The sequence below is a fragment of the Suricata suricatta genome, chromosome 14 (genome assembly GCF_006229205.1).
Source record: "Suricata suricatta isolate VVHF042 chromosome 14, meerkat_22Aug2017_6uvM2_HiC, whole genome shotgun sequence".
NCBI lineage: Eukaryota > Metazoa > Chordata > Mammalia > Carnivora > Herpestidae > Suricata > Suricata suricatta.
This window is the reverse complement of record NC_043713.1, coordinates 16467602-16491952: the sequence shown is the minus strand read 5'-3', so window position 1 is coordinate 16491952 and position 24351 is coordinate 16467602. Positions and strand designations below refer to the sequence as shown.

Below are 24351 nucleotides of genomic sequence, written 5' to 3'. Positions count from 1 at the left end.
AAGGATGTCCTGCCTCTGTCACAGGAGAACAGCCACAGGGATGGGTCGGAGACACTCGCTTAGTGAACAGATGTTTACCAGAGGGTCTTCTTCGTGCCTGACACCTTCTAGCGATTGGGATGCAGCAACGAATAAACCAGAAAAAAAAAAAAAAGAAGAAGAAGAAAAATCCTGTCCTCTGCAAACTTATATTCTGGTGTGAGGGAGAGAGGCAGGTTTAAAACAAGTAAAATGTATTATGTCACATGGTGATACAGAAATGAAGCCCTGAAGGGGACACGGGGATCAGGGAGGGGAAGTCATTTAAACTCAGGTGGCCAGGAAAGGACTCCCCTGCGAAGGTCACTTTTGAGCAAAGACCTAAAGAAGGTGGTGGGCATCTGGAGAGGAACGTTCCAGACAGAGGGAAGGGCAAAGGCCCCGAGGCAGGAGCGTTCAAAGATGAACAACTCCAGTGTTGGTGCACCTGAGTGACAAAGTGCTGGGATGGGGTGAAAGGGGGCTCTGGGGGAGGGTGCGGGGCTTGTTGGCCTCTGTAGAAATTGGACCTTTACTCTGAAGGAGACGGGAGCTGTCGGAATGTTGGAGGGTCCTAAGAAGACAGCTTCTTGGCATCACGCTGGCCGCTCTGCAGTGGGTGGCCTGCAGAGGCGCAAGGGCAGAATTAAGGAGACAGGCCAGGAGGCCACTGCAGAAAGCCCAATGGGCGATGATGGGACTTCGGGCCGAGAAGGGAGGGATAGAGGGAATTCTGGACACACTTGAAGGGAATGGGATTTGGTGACGGATGAGGTGTGGTGCACAAGGGAGAGAGAAGAGCCTGGTCAAGTGTTCAGTGTTGGGCAGACTAGTTTCCAGACTCCAGTTGGATATTCAGATGCAGAAGTTGAGCAGGCGAGTGGATAATTGGGTCTGCAGTTCAGAGAGAGGCTAATTTTGGAGTCGGAGGTGTGTAGGTGTGACTGCTCTAAAGTGCACAGCTGGCCTGCGGCGCGGCTCAGGGACCACAGTCCCATTTCCGGTGAACAGTTCCATTTCCGGTGAACGGTTCCATTGCGGTGAACGGCAAGGAGGTGGCCCTGCCCAGATTAATTCCCCCTTGTTGTGCCCCTGGATCCTTAGGAATTCTGGAATCAGCAGATGAACAGGGAGACAGGATCAAGAGGATGTTGGGAGAATGAGGGCTGGGAGAGGCTGCTGGCAGAGACCAGAGGCCGCAAGTGAGGCGAGCACCCTAGCTGGTGGCCTCCTGTGGGGAGAACCAGCCGGAGCCGGAGCGGAGGCCTGAAGGTAAGAGAGGGTGTGGTTCGGGTGTTTTGAGGCAGAAGAGGGTGGGCAGGTGAGCTGGCCCATTTTTAGTGGGGTTACTGAGGGGAGGGAGAAGAGGGATTTCTCCGGTCCTCATCCTCCAATTTCCAAAACGAACAAGAAGAATGAAGTATATGGAAGTGTATCCGATACACAGAGAACCCAGAAAGCAGCTACCATCCAAATCACAGTCTGAAAACGGCATCCAGCATCCACTGTGAATACCTGGGCATGAAAGGGACACGATGATTGACTTAGCAAGTAGTTATGAAGCATCTGCTATGTTCCGGGCACTTCAGGGTGTTAGGGATCCCACAGTAAACAGAGGAGATGAAGATCTCTATCTTCACAGGGTTTACATTCTAATGGGGGGATAAACACGAACAAAATAAATGAGTCAACCATGCACTGTATCAGAATGTGGGCACAGGGGGCATCCAGAAAGGATGAGAACTGTCAGGTGGGGTATGGTTTGACATCAGTGGGAAGCCAGGGGGTACCGGGGATGGTTTGCTCAGTTAGGATGTGGGGGTCACACCGTTGGGGGAGCTGGGCAGGGAGAGCCCCTTGGGCTTTGGATTCAGTGGCGGTCTATGGTGAGGCTTACTTTTCCAGCTTTTGAGAAGGGGAGAGATTCCTCTAAGACTGTAGGAGAGGGAACTGAGGCAACTAAATGAAGATCTTTCTCTGGGAATGATAAGGGCTGGAGTAGTGGATGGGCTCCAAGAGAACCAGTGAAATTCCTGGGGGCCGATCCCCACCGTGAGGTCAGGGGAGGCCCTGTGTGCACTGCGTTTATTTCCTGGCCTCCTAGTCTGAACAAACTGCCAGGAATGTGGAATGTGAAAGACAGGGACACTGTATGGATTGAACTGTCTCCCCAAAAACTCCTATGATGAAGTCCTGACCCACGGGACCTCAGAATGCCACCTTATTTGGAGAGAGTGCCTTTTTAAAAAAAAAAGTTTTTTATTTACTTAAGTCATCTCCACACGCTACATGGGGCTCAAACTCACCACCCCAAGATCAAGAGTCACATGCTCCTCTGACTGAGCCAGCTAGGTGCCCCTGGAGATAGGGTCTTAACCAAGTTAAAATGAGGTCGTTGGGGTGGGCCCTAATTCCATACGCCTGGTGTCTGTATAAAAGGGAGAAATTTGGACACAGACGTGGACGTGGGGAGAAAACTGCGTGAAGACCAGAGTCGTGTGGCCACAGGCGAGGCCAGGAACAAACCCTTACTCATACCTCTCAAGATTGGGGCCCTTCCAAAACCTTCATCTAGTACTCTGGGCTCCAGAACTAGGTGACAATACATTTCTGTTATTTGAGACACGTGGTCTGTGGTTCCTTGTTGTGACAGCCCCACAAGACTGACACAGACACCAGAGAAAATACCACGGGCTACTTCCCAGTGGGAAACAGCCACTAACTTCTCATTCCTCCTGGATGAAGACAGAGAAAGAGGAAGTGATGTGGTGGAGAGGAAGACGGAGGTAAGATATCCATCAGATTTGCTTCTGATACTAAACTGGAAACTTCCTTCCCTAAAATAGAAGCGGACAGACTGGGTTTTCTTGGTCAAATCTGATCAAGAACATGTGATTTTTGACAAAAAGCCTCTGCGATCATTTCTATCTGGGAACCACCGGGGCCTCTTGTGAAAAGCAGCATTTAAATAATTCTTGACCCGGTGCTACAGTAAGCGCTTCTAACTATTTGTTCGTTGCAGCGCCAAGTTGAAGTCTGTGCTCATGGGACCCCACAGACAAACATGGCGCCCGTCTTGCTGGAGGCTTTTTACCAAACAGTTTTATCGCGAGCAGGCTCTCGAAGGATTGCAGGGCTGCAGCAGCAAAGAGTCAGAAAACATACCCTGTGCTGGGAAGCAGAAGAGGTTTTGTGTCTCTTTGATTTTTTTTAAAAACTATTTCAGCCCAAGTGGCATCTGCAGATCTAAGCGGGGGAGAAAATGCCAATCTGTTCACTTTTGCACCCAGGGTCCAACGGAACAGAGCGTTCATGAAGGGACCGAGCCTGAACTGGGCGGTGGCCGGCTCCTCCCATCTGCTTCCAGCCAAACGCATGCCCAGCACACACACAAAACAATATGGATACTTACAAAAGAGAGCACTTTATAGCTAGAGACTAACTGTTGCTTCTTTTGGCATTCTTTTAACTGTGAATCTATTGAAACCCTTCACTAATAGGGGGCTTATCAGAAGTGTGGCTGGGGAGGTGCCGAAACAGTTAGATAACATGAAATATTAACCCAAGCCAGCACATCCCAAACCAGACCTCTCTCAAACATGATGCCCAGGTGTGGGGAGCCATCACATCTCTGCCATTCTCCTTAGCGATAAATCTGCTGTTGAAAACACAAGCTCATTTTGATGAGATGCTCCTTATTTTTGTCATTTGCCCGTCACACAGCTGTCAGCCCTTTAGGAAACTGAGACACTTAATGTATGTGACCACCCCGCAGGCATCGAGTACAAAGTCCTCAGCCGGACCCACTAGGCTATCCTGGCTCAGTGCCTCGGTTGAGTGTTGTGTTTATAGACCTAACACTGCACACTTCTGAAGACAAATAGAAAAATCAATAGAAATCCAACATGCTTCAAACTGAGCTAAAACAATGGCAATGACTGCGGGATTTCTGAGACCCCCAGAACGGTTCTTTGGTGTTAAGAAAGCCCCAGAGAAAGGGGCGCCTAGTGGCTCAGTCAGTTGAGCATCCGACTTCAGCTCAGGTCATGATCTCATGGTTTGAGATCATGCTCTGTGCTGTCAACTCAGAACCTGGAGCCTGCTTCGGATTCTGTGTCTCCCTCTCTGTCCCTCCTATGATCATGCTTTGTCTCTCAATGATAAATTAACATTAAAAAACAATAATAATAATAAAAAAAGAGAGAGAGAGCCCCAGAGCACACGCACATTATTTGTGCAAGGAAAACAGCCTTTCATCTTAGGACAGAAGGTCAGGGTTTGGATGGCAGACAGATGGGCATGTATGCATAAAGGCTGTCCATGGCGGCCCTGGATTCCCTTCTGTCCCTGGTCCTCTAAGTGTTTTCAAACAGATGAAATCAGATTACAATAAACAATACAGACATTTTAGAGGGAAAAATCTAAGTATCCATAAAAGGAGGACAGGACAGCTCCATCTGAAAGAGCCACCCCATGAGCTGACCGTCCCCTGCAAAATCTGGGAGTAGAAAATCCTTTCGCTTGACTGTCTCTCCAAATTCAACTTCAAAGCCAACCAGGGGGCTGGAGGGTTATAGGGTGACTTTGACTTTTCATTTGGTACCTTTCTAGAATTTTTAAAAATTTTTATTACTTATGTTGATATTATTTTTATAATTACAAATTATTACTAAAGAAAGTACCCTGGTTGGGGCGCCTGGGTGGCTCAGTTGGTTAGACATCCAGCTTCAGCTTAGGTCATGATCTCACAGTTTGTGAGTTTGAGCCCGCGTCAGGCTCTGTGCTGACAGCCGTGTCTCCCTCTCTCTCTGCCCCTCCCTCTCTCACGCTCTCTCTCAAAAATAAATAAACATAAAAAAAAAAGAAAGTATCCTCGTCTGTCAAGAGGGCTCTGGTCATATCCACATTCCGGATACACACACTCATTCTGATCAAAAGGCTCCCTATGCCTTTTTGCTATTGTGGAACTTTCTAGAACTCCTCTGCTAAACGTCTATAGGATCTGTAAGGGGAAAGCAGGCCACAGGCTGCCTCATAGGAAAAGGAGCATTTTGAGATCTGCAGTCAGGGACTCGCTTCGGAAGGGCCACTGGCGATGGCAGGTTTTCTGAAGGGATGGGCAGTGACGGTTGAAGGGTGCCTTCCTTCAAACACCTTTGCAAAACAAGACTCTTCTGTATGTTCTCTTTTTTATCAAAGCCTGTGCCCAAGCACGGAAGAAGAAGCCAGGAGTCTTCTGTTGAGGCCCACGGCCTCTCAAGGGAGGGTGTGGGGGCCCACCAGGGTGTTCACGGGGCCTGGAGGGAGCACCCCCCCCCGGCGGTTTCTTTTTCTCGTGGCCAAGCAGCTCCTTCACAAATCAGCACCGCCGCCAAGCAGCCACAGGAGCCCCCCAGGGCACTGTGGTCTGAATTCTAGGTCTAGCCCCTTGACATTTCAGGACTCTCCTACCTGTGGTGTAGGAAGGGTGAATCCGTGGGGCACCGGGATGGGGATCTGTAGGGCAGAGGAACCTCCCTGCATGATACCGTGATGGTGAGTATGTGTCATGACATGTATGTCCAAACCCAGAGAATGTACGGAGAGTGAACCCTAAGGTACACTATGGACTTTAGCTAATCATAATGTATAACATTTGCTCCTCAAGTGCGACAAATGTCCACACTGATGCATGATGATAGCAACAGGGGCAAACAATGGAGTAGGGGGTGAGAGAGGATTTGGAAACCCTCCATACCTTCCACTCATTTGTCTGGAAGCCCAAAGCTGCTCTAAAAAATAGTCTATTAATTTGACAACCCCCACCACAAACCAGCGGTGTGGCAGACATTCTCTCTCAGGCTGGGGTACATAAAACCATCCCTAAGCTGTCTTTATGTCATTTCTTCTTGCCAGATGTGGTGGGCTGCCATTCCACCCAACAGCTGGGCAGGACCCCAAACTGGCAGGAAAGGAGACCCTGTGGGATGTGGGGAGGGGCCGGGGTCCCGGGGAGCTGGGGTGTCCCACCAGGCTACGCACCACCTTCTGGTGTGATCCAGCGTGGGTCAGCCCCAGGTTTACAGAATCAAGTCGTGGTGGAGCTGAGGCTGTGATGTAAGAATGCGGAGAGAACACAGATGCAAATATTTCGTGCTCCAGTAAACTGATTAGGAAATGACCAAATTACTAATCTGGGGGGAATGTGAAATATGGCACAAATTCTAAAGAACAAGTGTCTGTGCTAATCTCTGCATCTCACACTTTTTGTGTAAATAGGAACATAATTACACAGAGAATTATAGCCGGATGTGTGAATAATGAGGGAAATGGCCTTATGCTTGGAAGCCACCTCTGGCAACAATAGCACATTCAACACTAGCGTGACAACTGGACCCAATGAAGGAATTCACGTTTTCTGTTTATACAGCAGCTGGAGGCATCTAGAAATCTCAAGGTCAGGAATGGGGCTGGGGAGGGTGGGGACTTCGGACAGACCCTGCTCAGCACCAAGCCCCTGACAACACGACCACGTGCAAACACACAAGTAGACAAATAACGTGAACTTGGTGAAAACGCTAACAGTGGAGACACAGATGGACTGTCTTTGGGAGTGACAGCTGACTCCATCTCTCCGGACATCTGGTCACAAATCCTGCTCCGAAACCATCTCGGGGAAGACAGCAGGTGAGAGTTTGGGAGCAGCGTGGGGCACGAGCAGCTGGAAATAGGACTGTCACCACTATTCTGTAGGCTACGTGTTCTCTCTCAAGTGTTTTCAGACTCTGTGTGTCCACAAGACGACGCGCCGCTGGCCGCTGGCTCACAGGGGACGCGAGGTTTGCTTTGCCGCTGGGCTCCCGGGCGCCATCTTCCTTACGGCTGTGGAGTTTGGCTGAGTTCTGTTTTTACTGGCAGTTGGCTTCTTTTGTTTCTGGCTGTTGTTCTGAAGTGACTTGAGCCCCAGCATCTTACAATACTTGTTACACTGGTGCAGTGCTTTAAACTGATCGATGAAGGTCATGGAGCAGTTGCCTTTAAATCCTTTGTACCTGTGGGTTTGGGTAGAAGGACACATACTTTTTCAAAACAGGACACTTGGCCAGCTTTAATAGAGGAAACTAAGGGTAGATGGACAGTATGTTGACTCCTACCCTAGGCAAGAATGGCTGACTGTTTGCCCCAACTATGGACAAACAAAGCTTGTGGGATGAAGGAAAGACAAAGGCTCACTGACACGCGCACTTTAGACCCAAGGTCTGTGATTATACGAGGGTTCTAGATGCTTAGGGTTCCAACAAAACAGCACACTATCGCCCTTTTTCTTCTAGTCATAGTGATTAGTGCTTGACCATCTTGATAAAAATTAGATGTCTTGGTAGTCTGAAAGCCACCCCATTGAACCGAATAAAACAATACTATAACGCTGGAGCTGGAAGACATTATTTAGTTTAGACCGTTCTCTTTTCTTATTGGTCTTGTTTATTTTTAAGAGAGAGAGAGAGAGAGAGAGAGGCAGAGGACCTGAAGCAGGCTTTGCACTGACAGCAGATAGCCTGATGCAGGGCTTGAACTCATGAAGCATGAGATCGTGACCTGAGCCAAAGTCCGATGGTTACCCGGCTGAGCCACCCAGGTGCCCCTAGTTCAGACCTTTCCGTTTAGAATTTAAGGAATTTAGGCTGAGATGTTCTGTCACCCACTAAGAAAAACAAAGGAAGTTGGTGCAAGAGCCAAGAGCAGGATGCAGTCCCCTGAGTCTTTCTTCTAGAGAAGAGCCCTGTCCCCTGTCACTCTCTGTCTCCTCAGCAGGAGGAGAATCCGGGCCTTTGTCCCTGGTGGGCTGACCTGCCTGGGCGTCGGCTCAGCGGTTGCTCCTTTTGGTTGGAACATTTAATCCTCAAACTGTAAGTGACTCTTTCACATCCCAGTCATGGAAGGTTATAGTGTCCTCCTTGAAGGGACAAGTCTCCAGGCGCCCAGTCCCCCCACCCACCAGCAGGTGAACAAGACCCACCAAGGAAGCTGATAGGCTGTTGAGAAGATGAACCTAGGGGTTCGCGCACCTCGACGCACCCAGCTCAGCGCATGACATGGGGTGCGGGTTCAGTTAACGTGGACGAGTTACTGTCACGACCATTATCACGGTCCATCCTGTGGAAGGGGCACGGGAGCCGAGACTGCCCGATGAGGGGGGTAAATGGGGCGGCAGGGGTGAGGAGGGCACACAGAACAGTCTGCATAATTCGTGAGGCCCCCAGACAAAATGAAACCACGGGCTCCTTGTTAAGAAATCATGGAGGTGTTTGTGACAACTGTGATGGGCCCGCGTCCAACAAAGCCCAGGGCCCTTCTGAGCGCAGGGTCCTCTCCATGGCGGGCCCTGCTGGGCGGGGGAGAGTGCTGGCCACGGCTGATTCACGGGACAAGAAATCCAGCCTCTTTCATTTGCTGGTAGAAACCACAAAGGTCAAGGAAACCTGGAATGAAAGGGGACAGAGACCGCGCTTTGCCGGGTTTGAAGCTGTTGGGGGGGGGGGGGGCGGTGCAAGGCTGCTTTCCTCTCCAGAACCACAGCGGCAGGCTGCAGCTCTGTCTCAACAAGTTGGTGACAAATCCAGCCTGCTCCCTCCTCCTGCTCCTCCTCTCTGAGGGAACGCTCCTCCCAGCCCCCCTCCAGGAGCCCACAGTCCATTTGCTTGTGAAAAATGCCTTGGTTTCTAGATCCCTCCCTGAAGAAAAAAGTCAGCTCAAGACAGGAGTTGCATCCAGCAGGGTAGGAAAATGTCCCGCTGCCAACCACCTCATCTTTACATCTCTATCTTCCGTAGGACACGCGTGAAAGGCTGAAATGTCAGCCCCCCTGTGTTTCTCTGGTGCCCTAGGGCCCCTGGCAGGACGCGAGGTGGCATGGGCATGGGCTTCTCAGACGCGAAGGGAAGCCCAACCCCGTCCTGCCGCTGGAGGGAGGCCTCGCTCCTCAGACAAACTAGGAAGGTCATGGGCAGGGGCGGCCTCCCTGTGGAAGCACCCTGGCAACGTCACGGTCACCTGTCTCAGGCTGCCTTTGGGATTTTAAACATGCAGACAACATCTAGTCTCTGCAGGGAAAAACCACTAACTCACACTGGGGCCTGCCCGAAAATTCGATTGTTGCTGCTGCTTCTTTTTTTTTTTTAATCTTTATTTTTATTTATATTTGAGGGAGGAGAGAGAGACAGAGACAGAATTTGAAGCAGGCTCCAGGCTCTGAGCTGTCAGCAAGCACAGAGCCATGAGATCTTGACCTGAGCTGAAGTCAGCCACTCAACTGACTGAGCCACCCAGGTGCCCCCACTGCCTGGCGGCCAAGTGGGTAGTGCTGGGTACTGAGCGCACCCTTTTATGATGGTTCCCATGCTCTGGTGGGAGAGGCTAAGCGTGGACAAAGGAGGAAGACTTCTGGGCGGCCCAGCAGGGTCTGCCCTCTTCACCAGCCCCTGAGAGCCCACACCTCTTCCAGGAAATCTGGCACCTTCTTTCCCTCTATGTCCCTCTCTCTCTAGAGTCCTCACGGAAAGCCAGAGGAGGGCAGCAGGGACGGGGCTGGATCTCACAACAGCCACCATGGGCAACGGTGAGGCTGCAGGGGGAAGGCTGCTCTGCTCAGGCGAGGAGCCCTTTCTGCAGCGCCCTGGAAGCCCCGGCTCAAGTGCATTTGACTCCGCCCTCCCCACGAGGTGACACACCTCCAACCTCTTCCCTCCTTCTTTAGGAGAACTACCCCCCCACCCCCCCCACCCCGCTTCTCAGAATTCAGGGTGGGCCTCAGCTCTCTGCACGGACTGTGATCTCTCCCAGAAGACCTCCTGATTCCCGACGTACCTGTCCAGCAGAGGCCTTTCAATAAAGGAAGGGCAAGGAATCAAATGGATACCAGCCCCAACCTCGCTACCTCGCCTCGGCCCAACAGGACCTCCAGATCCATGTCTGGACTTCCCTTTCTCTCTTGGTCGAATTTTGGACCCTCAACTTGGCACGTCGCACAATAGTGAACTTCCATCCCGTACCTGTCTCAGGTGTAGACCTTTTTCTGGCTCCCTAGCACCCACAGAATTGAAAATCCTTTCTCCTTGTGGTGTGGTCTCAGTCAGGGATGCTGGGCTTTGGCCGTGACTTCTTGTTCTCTCAAACTCACAGCCATCACCGATGTCTTAGAAGAGAACAAGACTACATTCTTTGTGTTATGAGATCAATCAACCCAGTGTTTCAAAGGACACCAAGCTCTCCTCCAACACCAAGCAGTGGGGTGAACGTTCTCCTGCTTCCATGCCACACATGCCACCTGCCACCCTCAGGAGCAGAGGAGACCATGAATCTGAAACATCCTGACATCTCCCAGCGTTGTCCCCACTGCGCTCACCACCGTTGTTCTTGTTAGACCGGCGCACAAGGGTGGACAGTGTCTCCTCTCAAAGGCATGTCCTTCCTGGAACCTCAGAATATGGCGCCTGGGTGGCTCAGTTGGGTAAGCGTCTGACTTCAGCTCAGGTCATGATCTCACGGTTTGTGCGTTCGAGCCCCTGAGTTGGGCTTTCTGCTGTAAGCACAGAGCCCACTTCAGATCCTCTGTCTCTCTCTCTTTCTCTCTCAAAAATAAACATAAAAAAAAAAACCTGAAATGGTGTTAGTATAGATGTAATTAAGATGAGGTCACACAGGAGTAGGTGGGCCCTTAACCCTATATCGCTGATGTCCATGGAAGTTGGGGAGAACAGACCCAGACTCGCAGGAAGAAGACCACGTGATGACACAGGCAGACTGGAGAGGCACGTCTACAAGGCTGGGAATGCCAAGGGCTGGCTGCCACCTTGGGAAGCCAGGACAGTGAGTTCAAGTCCCATGTCGGGCTCTGTGCTGACAGCTCAGAGCCTGGAGACTGCTTCAGATTCTGTGTCTCCCTCTCTGTCTGCCTCTCTCCCACTCACATTATCTCTCTCAAAATAAATAAACATTAAAAAATAAAAATTTAAAGCAATGCCTGTTTGGGCTCAGAAGGTCCAGGATGGGGTCAGATCCTGCATCTCTGAGGAGCTCTGAGGGGATGCTGATACTATTGGTTCAGGAATCCCACCTGAAGGGGTAAGTGTGATGACCTCAAGTCACTTCTGTTGGATCTGGGAGACACCTTTTCATTAATTAATTAATTTGTAGAGATTATTTTAGAGAGAGAGAACACAAGCAGGGAAGAGGGACAGAGAGAGAGAAAAAAAGAGGAAGAATCTTAAGCAGGCTCTACGCTGAGTGCAGAGCCTGACGCAGGGCTCGGTCCCATGACTCTGGGATCATGACATGGACTGAAATCAGGAGTCGGACACTCAACTCACTGAGCCACCAGGAGCCCCAGAGCCTTTTTATTTAAGTTGGGACACAGGTGTATCGTTTGTTCTTGAAACTTGTGTCACACAATATCCTCAAGTCGGCTTCAGGAGGAGCTAGGAAGCTCTCTATTTCTCTAATCCCGCCCTCACTCGGTAAGATTCATTCAGTCCTCACTACATGTCGGCAGCCACGTGAGGCTGATCGCTTGCTGAAACACAATTTCTGTTTCCTCTCATTTTAACAATCGGACTCATGCAAAAATCGTCAATTGACGGCATGGTCAGCTTCTCTCTTGGCTTATCACGGCTTCCTCGCACCTTGTATTGTCTCCAAACACGCCAGGAGAGGGGAGCAGGTAGAGCCAAGTGGCAGAACCTTCCAGATCCGGCTGTTGAACAAATTAAGGTTTTTGTCTGGCTTAATAAGGGATCCATTAGGGAAAACTCTGTGGGACAAAGGATAGCAATAGAGAATTCCCGTACATCGGTGACTTTTGCAGAAGCCAGCCAGAGGTTATTCACAACAGAAGTTTTAGTCTGACATCCTTTCTGAAGAAAATTTTCAATTATAGGGAATGACTACAAGGACACAGAATGCAGGCTGAGGAATTGAAATGAACCTCTAATTTCAGGGTGTGTACGTATGTGTGTGTGTGTGTGTGTGTGTGTATGTGTGTGTATATATGTGTGTGTATATGTGTGTGTGCGTGCGCGCAGTAAAGCCCAGGCTGGGTTTATGAACAGGCGGAGCAGATGGCCGTCTCCCTGTAAAAGGAGGGTCCCCGGGAGGCCCCTCACTCCTGAACTATCTAATATTCCTGCAGTTCCATTAACACCCTCCTCTCTTTATTTGTTCATCCATGTTTTCATTCTTTGGGCACCAGCTAGACGGCAGACATGACAGAGGGATTAAGAAGGATTCAGCTCGGGGCACCTGGGTGGTTCGGTTAAGTGTCTGACTTCGGATCAAGTCATGATCTCATGGTTTGTGGGTTCAAGCCCCACGTTGGGCTCTGTGCTGACAGCTCAGAGCCTGGAGCTGCTTAGGATTTTGGGTCTCCCTCTCTCTCTGCCCCTCCCCTACTTGTGCTCTGTCTATCTCTGTCTCTCAAAATAAATAAATGTAAAAAAAAAAAAAAGAAAGAAAGAACGCAGCTTTTCCGGAATAGTAATGACATTATGCCATTATACACAGCTCCAGGGACCCGTGGGACTGCGTGGTGGGCTCTAAGAAGCATTCACCAGGAAGGACGGCTCGGGGATTCATCGGGCAGAGGGCAGAGCATGGGCAACGGCTCAGAGGATGTCCTGAGCAGGAGCAGGTGTTCTGAGGAGAGATGAGGCCAGAGGACACTTCTGGAAGGCTTCACGAGCATGCTATGTAAGCTTTCCTGCGGGCCGGCATTTCCCAAAATACGCAGCCAGAGTCCCACGAGATGCTTTGAAATAAACAATCCTGTGGCATAAGTCCTGTGATTAATGCATATGTGATCTTTCTCCCTGCCCACCTGAGCCTTCATATCACACATCGGCTCTTTAAACACCCACGAAGCCTCACACTAAAGAAACCGCCTACATTTATCCAACCCAGGGTTTCCCAGGATTATTTAACAACACATACCTCCCTTCGAAAACTGCTTCTGTAAGAGTCACTGATAATGTGATAATGTAACCAAATCTGCGTTTTCTATACAAGTCGTATTCTGAGGCTACCTTGCATGAGCCGACCTTCTCCCCTTTGGAGAGGCGGCCCTGGAGCGCAGGCCCGCAAACACCATGGAAACCGTGGCCCGGCCGCCACCACTGTGACTCTGGCCTCTCCCCCGTGGCTGTCCTTGTGCCCCCCCATCCCGTGTCCCTCCCACTCCGCCCCCAGGGTACGTCAGAGCCTCAGTCACACATCACTCAAGTGGCCCCACATCCCTGAGGCCCCCCCCAGCCCCCCCCCAGCACCTTCCCTTGGCTCACAGCCCACACTGCCACTCTCTGCCCCATGCCTCCTCTCCGGCCCCCTTCCCGGCCCCCCGTTTGTGTGACTGCAGGGGCCGCCTCCGTGGAAACAGGCACCTCTCTGGCTTCCGCCCAGGCTGACAGAAAGTGGACTCGTGTAGAGAGGAGGACGCAAGCAGCCCACGAGTCTGGTTCTCGGGCTCTGCTGGAAGGAGCATTCTAGAAGGCCTGCATGCTTGCATGGTTCCTGCTATCTTGCTTCTGAAGGCACGCGCACACTGGGAGTGGCTCTGTGCTGTGAGCCCTGAGGAAGAGGGAGCAGAGCCGGGCCCCGGGGAGGCGGGGGGGGGGGGGGGACTGAGCATCTACGGTGGTCTGTGGTCTGTTCTGGGGACCATGAGTCTTGTCCCCATGGATGTGGAAGACATGCGAAGTCGGGACACAGGGGCCAAGGAGGGGATGCTGGAGACAAGACAGCCATAAAACAGGCAGTCTGAGTCACCCATCCTCCGAAGCCCCAGAGCGGGATTCCCAACACCTGCCCCCCAGAGGAGCCCCCATAGGGCACTGGGCTGGGCAGTTTAGGCAAAAGGGTGTCAAGGTTTCATCATCAGATGCCTGGGGCAGGAGGAGGGCGACATGGAGGTCACATTTTCAGTGTGCTCAGGGTGGGACAGCGCTGACTGAGGGGACTTCTTTATGTGAGAAGCCCCGAATCCTATCACTCCACAAGGAGCACCTCATTCTTTGCTTCTCTCTGAACTACACACACACACACACACACACACACACACACACACACACCACTCCTTTTTCTGGCTACCTTCTAGATGCCTTCTGTCTTCTGTTAACAAACTGGGGTCCGTGGCATCTTTGTCCACGCCCCCTCTTCACTCCTGTCACCTCGCTCCGCCATGCTTTGCTCTGACCTTCCGCACGCAAATGGCTCCTTTCCAGACAGTTCCGGTCTTCCTCCAGCCCTAGCATCCCGGGCTCTCGTGGACCCTCAGCCTCCCGGCCCTCCCTGCCTCCTCACCGTCCATTTCCCTCCTACTGTCTCCCAGGTTTGTCCCGCTGATCTCAGATCCAGCCATCTGTCCAGATGGTCTGTCGGTTCAGACCAGCCTCTGAGGCTGGATGACAGAGGACAAGGAGACTGGCTGTGGGAACCCGGGTCCTGGGGGTGACTGGGCGGGGCGGGGGGTCGTGCTGAGCCATGGGAGGAAAACCCTCGGCTCCCACTGTACTGCCGTTCGGAAGACTTGGGGCAAAGACCGGAAGGCTGCCTTGCTACTCCCACTCCGTGGAATGTGTATGTCCTTGCTGACTCCTGGGTCCAGGAAACTGAACACACCGAGGACGTCGCTAGTAGCACCAGCCTTGCCAAAATTGTGGGGAGGGGGAAGGCAAATGTTCCCTTCACGGGCCTCCAGACCTCCTTGATGGCCAAGGCTGGCCAAACAAACCAGCCATTGGTCAACCAGCCCTACCACGTGATGGCTTGATTGGATTAAAAGGGGATACAGACTGCCTTCCGGGGCAGATGACACCGGGTGGGGGGGGGGGCCATGGGGGAAGGCGGATATTTAGGGGGTAAAGTGCCTTTCTCAGGTCCCTTAGACTGAAGCCTGATGGGCCAGCCAGCTAGAACGCATGGGATCTGCAGACGCAGCCCCGCCGTGAAAAGCCCTTAGGTGATGTCAGGAAATTCTGTTCCCAAGACCCTTTGCTTCCTCCCTCCCCACCCCCACCCCAGCAGAGTCATGAGCTGCATTAGCTAGTCGGCCTGGAGTCACCACACACACACACACACACACACACACACACACATGCACAGAAGCCTGCTGTAAGGCTGTGTACCTTGAATAAAAATCCTATTTCTTCCACCCATGAGTTTGCGACGCCCCTTTCTCTCCAGGTACGGTGAGGTCCCAGACTTGTGACAACTGCCCACAAGCACATGGTAGGCAATGAGGGCAGAGCCTTTTTTTCTGGAACTCAGCCCGACTGAAGGGGGCAGTCTGTTTTCATCTTTCCTCTTTTTCATGACTTATAGGACGAGAGCTGGACACAATGACATCCATAGAGGCTGCTTTCTCCAGGCGGTGGTCCTTACCACGCTCCTGCCTGGTGAATTGGGTCCTTAGTGCCTCATGTTTGGCCTTCTGCAGCCATTTGTCATTGTGTCCAGGGTCTCCTAAATTCAGTTTCCATTTCCATGTCAGAGACATTGGACATCACCACACATTGCAGGATAGCTAACTGGTGGTCACCCTGAGGAATGTCCTTTGTCCTTTGTGGCTACTCATGTCAAACCGATTTTGGTCCGATGCTTACTGACTAGGAGGAAATCTGCGCAGGGCGCTCTTTGTGATACTTCAATCTGACAACATAAAATGAAATTTTTTTTTTTTTGAGACTTTATAAAGGGTTGAGAACGCATTGGCTCTGGCGCCCTCTGGTGGCTAATTACAATCACACCATCTCCCCAGAAATGCAGCAGCGGCAGGCTGCGGAGGGGCGGGGCGTGACACGTGCAGGTCTGCTCCCCTGCACGCATTGGCTGCCACTGGCTTTGATGTGGTCACGTTACATTTCTAAACTCTCCAGTTCCAGAATTAGGCCCTGTCCTGATTTTCCCTTTCACGGAACTCTACATGGCTAAGCAATCTCAAATCGGAAAAATGTTCAACTGTCCAGTCAGTATCCGGGGTCTGCCTAGAAGATGGATTATCAGGTGGCGTGACAGGTGTCTGCCACACCTTGTAACTTGAGGTTTTTGCACCCGCCACTGCTGAAAGATTATGGGCACCGAGGTCTAGGTGATGTGTTTCAGACATATTCCCATCGCTGGCTCCGGGAGAGACGGGACATACTTCTGCTTTCGGGACCACACTACCAGGCAAGGTTGCATTAAAACAAGTCATGAGGCACCTGGGGGGGGGGGGGCTCAGGTGGTTGAGCATCTGACTTCCGCTCAGGTCGTGATCTCGCGGTTTTTGAATTCCAGCCCCTCATCCTGCTCTGTGCCGACAGCTCAGAGCCTGGAGCCTGCTTCGGATTCTGTGTCTCTCTCTCACTGTGCTCTTCCCCTGCTTGTGCTCTGTCTGTCTGTCTCTCTCAAAAATAAATTTAAAGAAACATTTAAAAAATTGTTTAAAAGGTCATGAACAGTTCCCTATTTTCTGTTACGAGATGGTAAATGACCTCAAAATAGCACGGTGCTGTCTCTCAACCAGAGGGCAGGACAAGCCACACTCCCCCGGATGTCAGCATGCAAATATTTGGAAAGGGAGACAGAAGGGAATATTGGCTTTAAATGCCATAATGGCTTCTCTTCCCGCAAAAGATCCGGACCACTGCTGGCCAGGAAAGGGTGAGCCCTAAATTTGGGAGATCTTCTTTCTGTTCTAAACAATACCATGTATTATTTATTATTTAAAAATAAATTTTTCAAGTGGTTTTTTTTTTTTTTTTTAGTAGTCTCTACTCCAATCATGGGGCTTGAACTCATCACTCTGAGGTCACGAATCACAGGCTCTTTCAACTGAGCCAGCCAGGCGCCCCTGTTTATTATGATTATTATTACTTATTTGTAAAGTAAGTCAGATTGGCCTGAGCGCCCCTCCCGTCCAGGCCTTGTGTTCTTTCTGACGCGGGTAAAAGAACGCATGCATTGCTGCCTACGCAGATCGCTGCTTCCTAAAACTGCGCCCATTCCCCAGGCTCTTCCCTTTCCAGCGTGGGTGAACTAAGCCCGTGGGGATGCTTGCTAAGAATCAAGAAAAGTGTGTCATTAGCTACCATTCACCTCTCCTGCTCTCTGGGGGCTCCCCAACCCCCTCTTCCTCCTTTGCTATTGCTTCCCCCTTGGGTCCTTCTCAGCCCCTGTTCGAGCTGCCTCCGAATCAGAACCCTTGCCCAGTCTCCCCTCTCGGAGCTCTATTTTGCAGCTCTGGTTTCCACTGGAGAGTTTCTTCAACTGAATCTCAGCCCCAATGTTGAGGGTCTGCCCCTTTCCCTGGGGGCACCTCACTTCATGCAGGGCCATGCCTTCGAGCAGCCTGCTCCTCTCCGCACCGCCTGCTCCTCTCTGGGGAAGTAAGGAGGCACGACCGGCTGTGGGTTCTCAACCCAGAGCACAGGGGTTCCTGGGGCCTCCAAGGAGAACTCCCAACCACTGCTTGCACTCTGATTGAGGGTGCCCCCTTGGACCAGTTTTTGGAACTGAGCTTTTAAGAAACATTTCCTTGGAGAGAAAGAAATTGTAACTTAGGAAATGTTTTAGAAAAACAATGGACAAGATGATCTCATATCCCTTCTAAAGTTCTCACACACTTTCAGAATTCCCTTCTCTCCCACCTCCTCCTCCGTGACCACTCCTTGGAAGGGAAGACTGTACCTAGGTAACACCTTATAGACAGCGTTTTTCACCCTGGGCTCCAGCCAGGGTCTTGGGTGGTCTCCCAGGCCAGATCAGTCACATTACAGCACAAAACCAAGGCACTGAATTTCTTTTTAAATTAGGAGGAGAACCTGCAATGAGTTCCCAGAAACGGTTGAGATGCTTTTAAAAGATGTCTTAAATAATCATGCTCTTAAACTGGTCACTTCTGCCTTGTTTTGGTAGAAAGTCCTTCTAAAGAATGGTGTGAAATTTGCCTACCCGGTGTCAGGCTGGGGCAAGACCCATGTTTATCCGGTGCATACCGAGCTTCAGGCCTGGATGTAGATTAATGGGTCGGGGAGGGGGGAATCCTCAAGACAAAGCCCTGTGTCCCCATCCTGTAGATCAGTGATTTCCAGAATTTAAAGTCATGTGACCGGATAGCTGGTAAGATGAGAAGTCAGCATTCAAACTAGGTGAGCCTGACGCTGAGTTTGCTGTGTCTCCCCTCCCCCTCCCCCAGCCCATCCCCGAGAACACGGGATCTGCTCTACTTGGGAAATGCTCCTGAGGCCCAGAGAAATCCCTTCATAAATATCAGCACTGTATCATTTACTTTCTAAATGCGGAAAACCGTCCAGGAGAAATGACTAACTAGACGGATCTATGGCAGCCGACATAAAAACAACACGGTCCCCGGCAAAGCAGGATGAAAGTCTCTCATCCCAAGGGCCAGACGAATGGCTACAGTACAGGAAGAGCACTACCCCTGGGAGAGTCCGAAGGAAGTGGCATGAGCAAGATTTGAACCCGAGTCTCTCTCCAAAACCCCTGTTTCTACCCCCTCTTCTTTGGGGTCTCACACCTGCCCTGTGTTAGCACCAGGACAGGGGCTAGACACCGGGACAGCCTCACCAGACCTGAACAACCACAAAACCTAAGGCATCCATCCTGTCTAAAGGCCATTTGCCCCTGTGTCCCCTCAGAACAGCCGGTCTTGGCGTGTGGGAATAGCAGGGGTGGGCAGAACACGGCAGCTCCAACCCACAACTTTATCTGCACCAAGAACCACAGAGAGCCTGCTTTCTCCTCAAGCAGAGAGAAGGCACGGTCATTCGAGAGATGACCCAGTAAAATGCAATAGGGCCGTCCAGGCCTGTCCCACACTGGACAGAGCAATACCGGGCACTAAACTGGGGAAACAAAGTCATCACAAGAGTCTAACTCATCACAGCTGTCCCCTAGCCGTGTGCTCCTGAAACCACCGCCAGGAAAGTGTGGGGCTCGCCTGAAGGACTTTCGGGGATAAGAGGGAATGGGAACACATTACAAATATGCAAACTGCACGGACTGCACCTGACTGCAAAAAAAAATTTTTTTAAGAGGCTTCTAATAGTGAAGATATCAAAGGTAGAAAAGTGGACTATTCATCATTGAACGAAATCCCAGTCATGCTGGCATGTTCCCCCCACAGCAGTCCTGTTAGTCATTAATCTTGAAGTGCATTTCCAGAGTTCTTGTTTGTTTCAAAGTTAGGAAACAAATGTTTTCCCTGCGGGAACAGAGTCCGTAAATGTTTTATGTAAGTGACAGAAGCGAATTGAACTCATCTTGGGAACGTTCGTCATCCACAGTTAGGACAAGAAATCTACTTGCTCACATCAGGTTCCCAGTGTGGGAGCCCCAGAGGCGTTTGGAAGCCTGGGGTTGAAGGGTATGTGCTTGGGTTTATCCTACTCACCCTTTAGCCAGTGTTGCTATGCCAACGTCAGTTAACTTCATTCCCACACCTGCAGGAAGAGAGAGCAGAGATGGGATTTGTGTTACACGGGGCTCCTCAGAAAGGACCGGCCATGTCTTCAGGGGCAAGGGGCAGTGACAGCCTCACTGTCAAGTTCCTTCCTACAGAAACACACTTTCCGCCTTGTTTCCATCAGCAGAGGCCACTTTCTGTCGAGGCTGACAGCCTTTCAGACACACATCTGGCTTTGTGGGATGACAATGGAGGCCAGCAGGCCTCTGATAGCAGTTTAGGAGAGGTGTGTCTTGTGGGAACCAATGGTGGGGTCTACTGACTCAGACACCCCAAGCCCTTTGTTGCTGGGGGAGTGATGTCCTCAGTGTGCCTGGTTAGCGCCCTCTGCTGGAGGAGGGAGGCCGGTGGCGCTCTGAGTGACTCAGGCTTGTCCCTTGTCCCAAGAGCTCTCTCCCCAGAAATGCCCTGATCGGGGCTGCGGTCGGCACTGATCCACTTCTGCACTGAAAGTGGAAGTCCATACACAACGGCAGGGGGCGTGGGCATAGGCCGGGGTGGGTGAGGTCGGCGGTGAGAAAGTTCAAGGTGGTATTTGTTCAGTTCAAAGCCCAACTCCAGACATGGGATTTCCCATCTCCGTAAAGATGGTCTCCCCGCTGAGGACGGAAGGTTTTCTGGTTGGCTTTAGGCCGGGGAAACACTCCTGAGCTACATGTAGACTGTGAACCATCGATCTGGAGATGCCAATGCGTGTCACCCATGGTCCAACCATTTGACCCCTAACTTAACCTCTATCCATTCAACCACTGTGGGGGGCCAGCTGCAAGCCCAAAACACCCAGCACAGTATTGGGCTTCCCGCCCTGGCTCAGCCAAGAGCCATACTATCCCTGATGGGATCCCAACCACACGGAAGTCTCTTTGCTTCTGTTTCCAGCAGAAGCAGTTGGCACAGTGGCTAAGGAACCAGGGATACCCAGAAGATGGAAAATCCACCCGTCTTGCAGGGTGGGAAGGGCAAGCGTTGCCATCCCTGGGGCATGGGGAAGAGTTGCCCTTTCACCCTGCTGCCCTCCTCACTCTACATCCTTAACCTCTTCCGGATCTAGAGGAAGACCCCCCTTCCTTGTGCCAGAGTGTGGATGGCCTCTGGCCTTTCCCGACTCTCCCCGCCAGACCAGGGACCAACTCAGCTCCTGTTGCTCCAGGCTGACGGCTTGGGCCCTTGGCCCGATTCAGTGGACCTCCGCCTCACGCTCACTCGTGCAGCCTAGTGGCAGGGCCTGGGGTCCACGGTGCCACCCACCAGTCCGTCCGGCTTGTGTCCTCTTCCCGTGCCCCTAACTCTTATCCCATCCAAGGCCTGTGATTGCTGTATGCCCCGTGGTCACAGGACACCCTGCTCACTGAGAGGCCTGGCCACACGGAAACCAGTCTGGGCTGCGGCCCAAGGAACAAGCCGGCATCTTCTCCAAAGCCAACCCTGAGATGAGAGATGACAGCCTCCTAGCTCCCTGGGTCTCGACTCCTAGAAGCGCTGTTTCCTGGGGCCCCGGGAGGGAAACCCAATGGGTCAATGCTCCGGCGCAGTAGCATCTGCCTGGAGCGGGCAAAAATACGGGCCGAGCTGCTTTGCAGGCGGGTTCAACAGACAGAAGCAATGGGCTTCTCTGCAGCGCCTGTGAGCTAAATCAGACCCGGCGCTTTGCGGAGAGCCAGTGAGCGATTTAAAAGGTTCTTTCACAGTTAGTGACGAATTCATCTCAGTCTTTCAAAGTTGCTAACAACTAGGACATATGCAGAAACTTTTCCCATAGCCTTTATTACAGGGACTGTGCTTTAAAAAAAAAAAAGTAAAGACACCAAATTGTAAAAACCCTCTTTGGACCTCTTGTTTTTGCGGGAAGCTGTATTTAAAAATCATAGCTCTGGGCTGCACGGAGGGCCGATCTTAAAAAGTCATTTGGCAAGAGGTCCTTGAACTTGGACATTGCTTTTCCTGCTTCTCACAATTACCAGCTGTCACTTACAGTTTAGAAAAATGGAATATAATTTTGAAAAGGAAGCGTCTCTCTCAGTTTAATAATTTTCCAGCAATTCCACCAATGTGTCTACAGGAACATAATTTGAGGTCTAATGTGCAGTTATTAAGTGCAGGTGGAGAAAACACATCTCCGGGTTGTTTCTGGTGGAAGGAAGGAAGTAGGCAGCCTCAGAAATTTGTTCTCTGGAACTTAAATTCTTGGTCTTTAGCAGTTGCTCCCAGGAGTGTACAAATCTCAGGACCAAATCACAGGTGGGACTGTCACTCCCAAGCTTGCAGGACCCACCACAGTCCTGGCACAAACACGTGACACCAGGCAGGAGATACCCTTTAAGAGTCCAAGAAGGTAATAGTCGAATTTAGGTTTGTTTGGGTTTTTTTTTTCCATCCTAATTCCAACGTCTCAGTAAAATTATAAAACGCACAGGGTATTTAGAAAATGGATGTGCTATCTTGTGCACAACGATGATGACACTAAAGAGATTTTCCCCAAAAGCAGAGAGTAAATAAACACTATTATGATACTCTGTGCCAACACATTAAACCGCACATGTCACTTAAGGAGAGATGTAACATTTCGCTACACTTGTTTACAAGCGCCTGGAAGCAAGCTAGCCTGCAGAAGCCCCAGGGTGTTGCTTTTCCATAGAAGAACTCTATTTATTGCAAAATTAATGCTGAAGGAGGAAGATGGAGAGACCATCAAGAGTTACACAGCCAGTGTTTAATTAGAATAGAAAGCTGAGTATTAAGACCGTGAAGTCTCTACAGAAAGCGAGCAGATAGACTGCCTTCAACAGGCAGATGGCCCCAACTGTGACACTGTAACATGGCATTTCCCAGATGGCCTTTGAGAAGGTCCTCGCTGGAAGTTTTACATCAGGAGACCCTTGGAAATCGCTTGCAAATTGGCAGATTTGTGGTTTAGCGGAAAGAGTTTAGGTTTTGAAGTCAGAAATCACATGGGTAGAGTCGTGGACCCCTCTGCTTATTAGCTGAGTGACAGCAGGCAATGAAAGCACGGTCTCTGAGCCTCGGTTTTCTCATCTGCAAAATGGGATCATAATGTTCCTTGCAGGGTCATTAGGAAGATACAAAAATCATCGGAAAAAAGAAGTACATACAAAAACTGCTGAGCTCCAAGCAAGGTGCACAGTCTAATTAGTTACTGTGTCAGTGTGAGTCTCCTGGTTTTGACAATGAACATAGTCAAGTAAGATGTTAACAGTAGGTGAAGCTGCAACACAGGGAACTCTGAACATTTTTGCAACCTCTTGGGTCTCTGGTTATTTTAAAAGAAAAAGGTTTTAAAATTGGGGAACACTTATAAGGCAGCAGTGCTGTTCCAAATGTTTGCTATTCTATGTAACGCTCACAACAGCCCCACGAGTAAAGCACAGAGGCTCAGGGAGAGGGAGGTAGTCTGCCCAAGGCTAAGAGCTGGGGGGCGGTGGGAACTGGACCCAGAGGTGGTCTCGATCTTCAGCCCCATGCTCCAGATGGAGCTTGAGATCTCGTAGGCGACCATGTCTGCCCTACAGTGGGCATGAAATTACAGTTCAGATTTTTCTTCACAGCATTATTATTTGGAAAGGAAGAGGAAAAGGAAACCCCCTGTGGTAGGAGCTGTTCGTGCTCCACCCATTACCCTAATCGTTTCCGGGAACACTGGCCCCACCTCCCTGTGTCACCGCATTTCTTGGCCTGAGAACTTTCTCTGATCATGGGAGCCTGCTTCGCTCAGCTCGGCTTGTCCACGCGCAGGGGCAAGGGCAGGGGGATGAACTCCCCCACCAGGACTAGCCTTTCACTGGTAGCTAACAGCAGTGGGTGTATAAATACCCCTGCTCCCTCACTCTTTGGGTGCGATGATTCTGAAAGCGTGCTCTGCACAGGCTCCCAGCGTCTTCCCAGCAGGCGTGAGCTTCGTGTCCCCACAGCGGGGACTGGCTGTAGTATAAGGTACCCCACCGGCCGCCTTCCCACCACCGCCTGTCACATGCCTGCTCTCTCCTAGGTGTTTCCTGGGATCCCTTCCCAAACATTAGTATCTGAACATTTTCATGCAGTGAAAGATTAACCTTACCCAAAAAAAGGTTTAGTCCTTGCCCAATTCCTGAGAGGTAACCTCTAAAAATATAGTATCCCTGTTGGGGGACCCCAAACTGCAACTTGGCTCAGTGCTGTCTCTGTGGGTAACGTACTTATGACACCCCACTTCATATGACAAATGCTGGCCCGTCAATTTGTATATAAATTGAAATACATAATTAGCCAGGGAAGCCTGAAATCTACAGCAACCATGAAAGACCCTTTCACCTACTAAGAATGAATTATCAGGCTCCCGGGTGGCTCAGTTAAGCGTCCAACTCCTGACTTCGACTCAGGTCATGATCTCACAGTTCAGGAGTTCGAGCCTTGCATGGGGACTCTATACTGATAGGGCAGAACTTGCTTGGGATTCTGTATCCCTTCCTCTTTGCCCCTCCCCCATTCACTCTCTCTCTGTCTCAAAATAAATAAAAATTTTGAAAGATTTTAAAAAGGAGTGAATTATGACACCTTAATGTATCTTTCAGAACAGCCAGATTGTCCTATATACTTCTGAACTGCACCTGCTGAGGACATAACAATAAGGCCAATCTTCAGTTACCTGCGCTAACAGGAAAGCATTATTGGCACGAATTAAAATGTACTCTATTACTACATTTGGCTGGCCATTTCAGACTCCTTTGTCAGACCTTGTTGGGTTTTTTTTTTTAATGTTTATTTACTTTTGAGAGGCAGAGCACAAGTGTGAGAGGGGAAGAGACAGAAGGAGACAGAGGATCTGAAGCAGGATCCAGGCTCTGAGCTGT

The 24351-nt window shown here is 50.8% G+C and overlaps 1 protein-coding gene and 2 long non-coding RNA genes across 3 annotated transcripts in view; 2 read left to right on the top strand and 1 right to left on the bottom strand.

Moving 5' to 3' along the window:
• The first annotated feature begins 1049 nt into the window (after window positions 1-1049).
• Window positions 1050-3683, top strand: LOC115277562. The gene is made up of 4 exons (XR_003902418.1): window positions 1050-1290; window positions 2672-2804; window positions 3041-3205; window positions 3309-3683. It is a non-coding gene; the product is annotated as an uncharacterized LOC115277562 (long non-coding RNA).
• Window positions 3684-6397: 2714 nt separating this feature from the next.
• ALPK2 (alpha kinase 2) overlaps window positions 6398-24351 on the bottom strand; it is a 117759-nt gene continuing 99805 nt past the window's right edge. The window contains exons 14-15 of the mRNA XM_029921751.1: window positions 19436-19484; window positions 6398-7049 (exon numbers count right to left, since the gene is read on the bottom strand). Coding sequence (XP_029777611.1) covers window positions 6821-7049; window positions 19436-19484 — 278 coding nt within the window. The 3' untranslated portion in view covers window positions 6398-6820. The remainder of the gene's footprint in view (window positions 7050-19435; window positions 19485-24351) is intronic.
• On the top strand, window positions 9947-12824 carry LOC115277564. The gene is made up of 3 exons (XR_003902420.1): window positions 9947-10055; window positions 10177-10504; window positions 12553-12824. It is a non-coding gene; the product is annotated as an uncharacterized LOC115277564 (long non-coding RNA).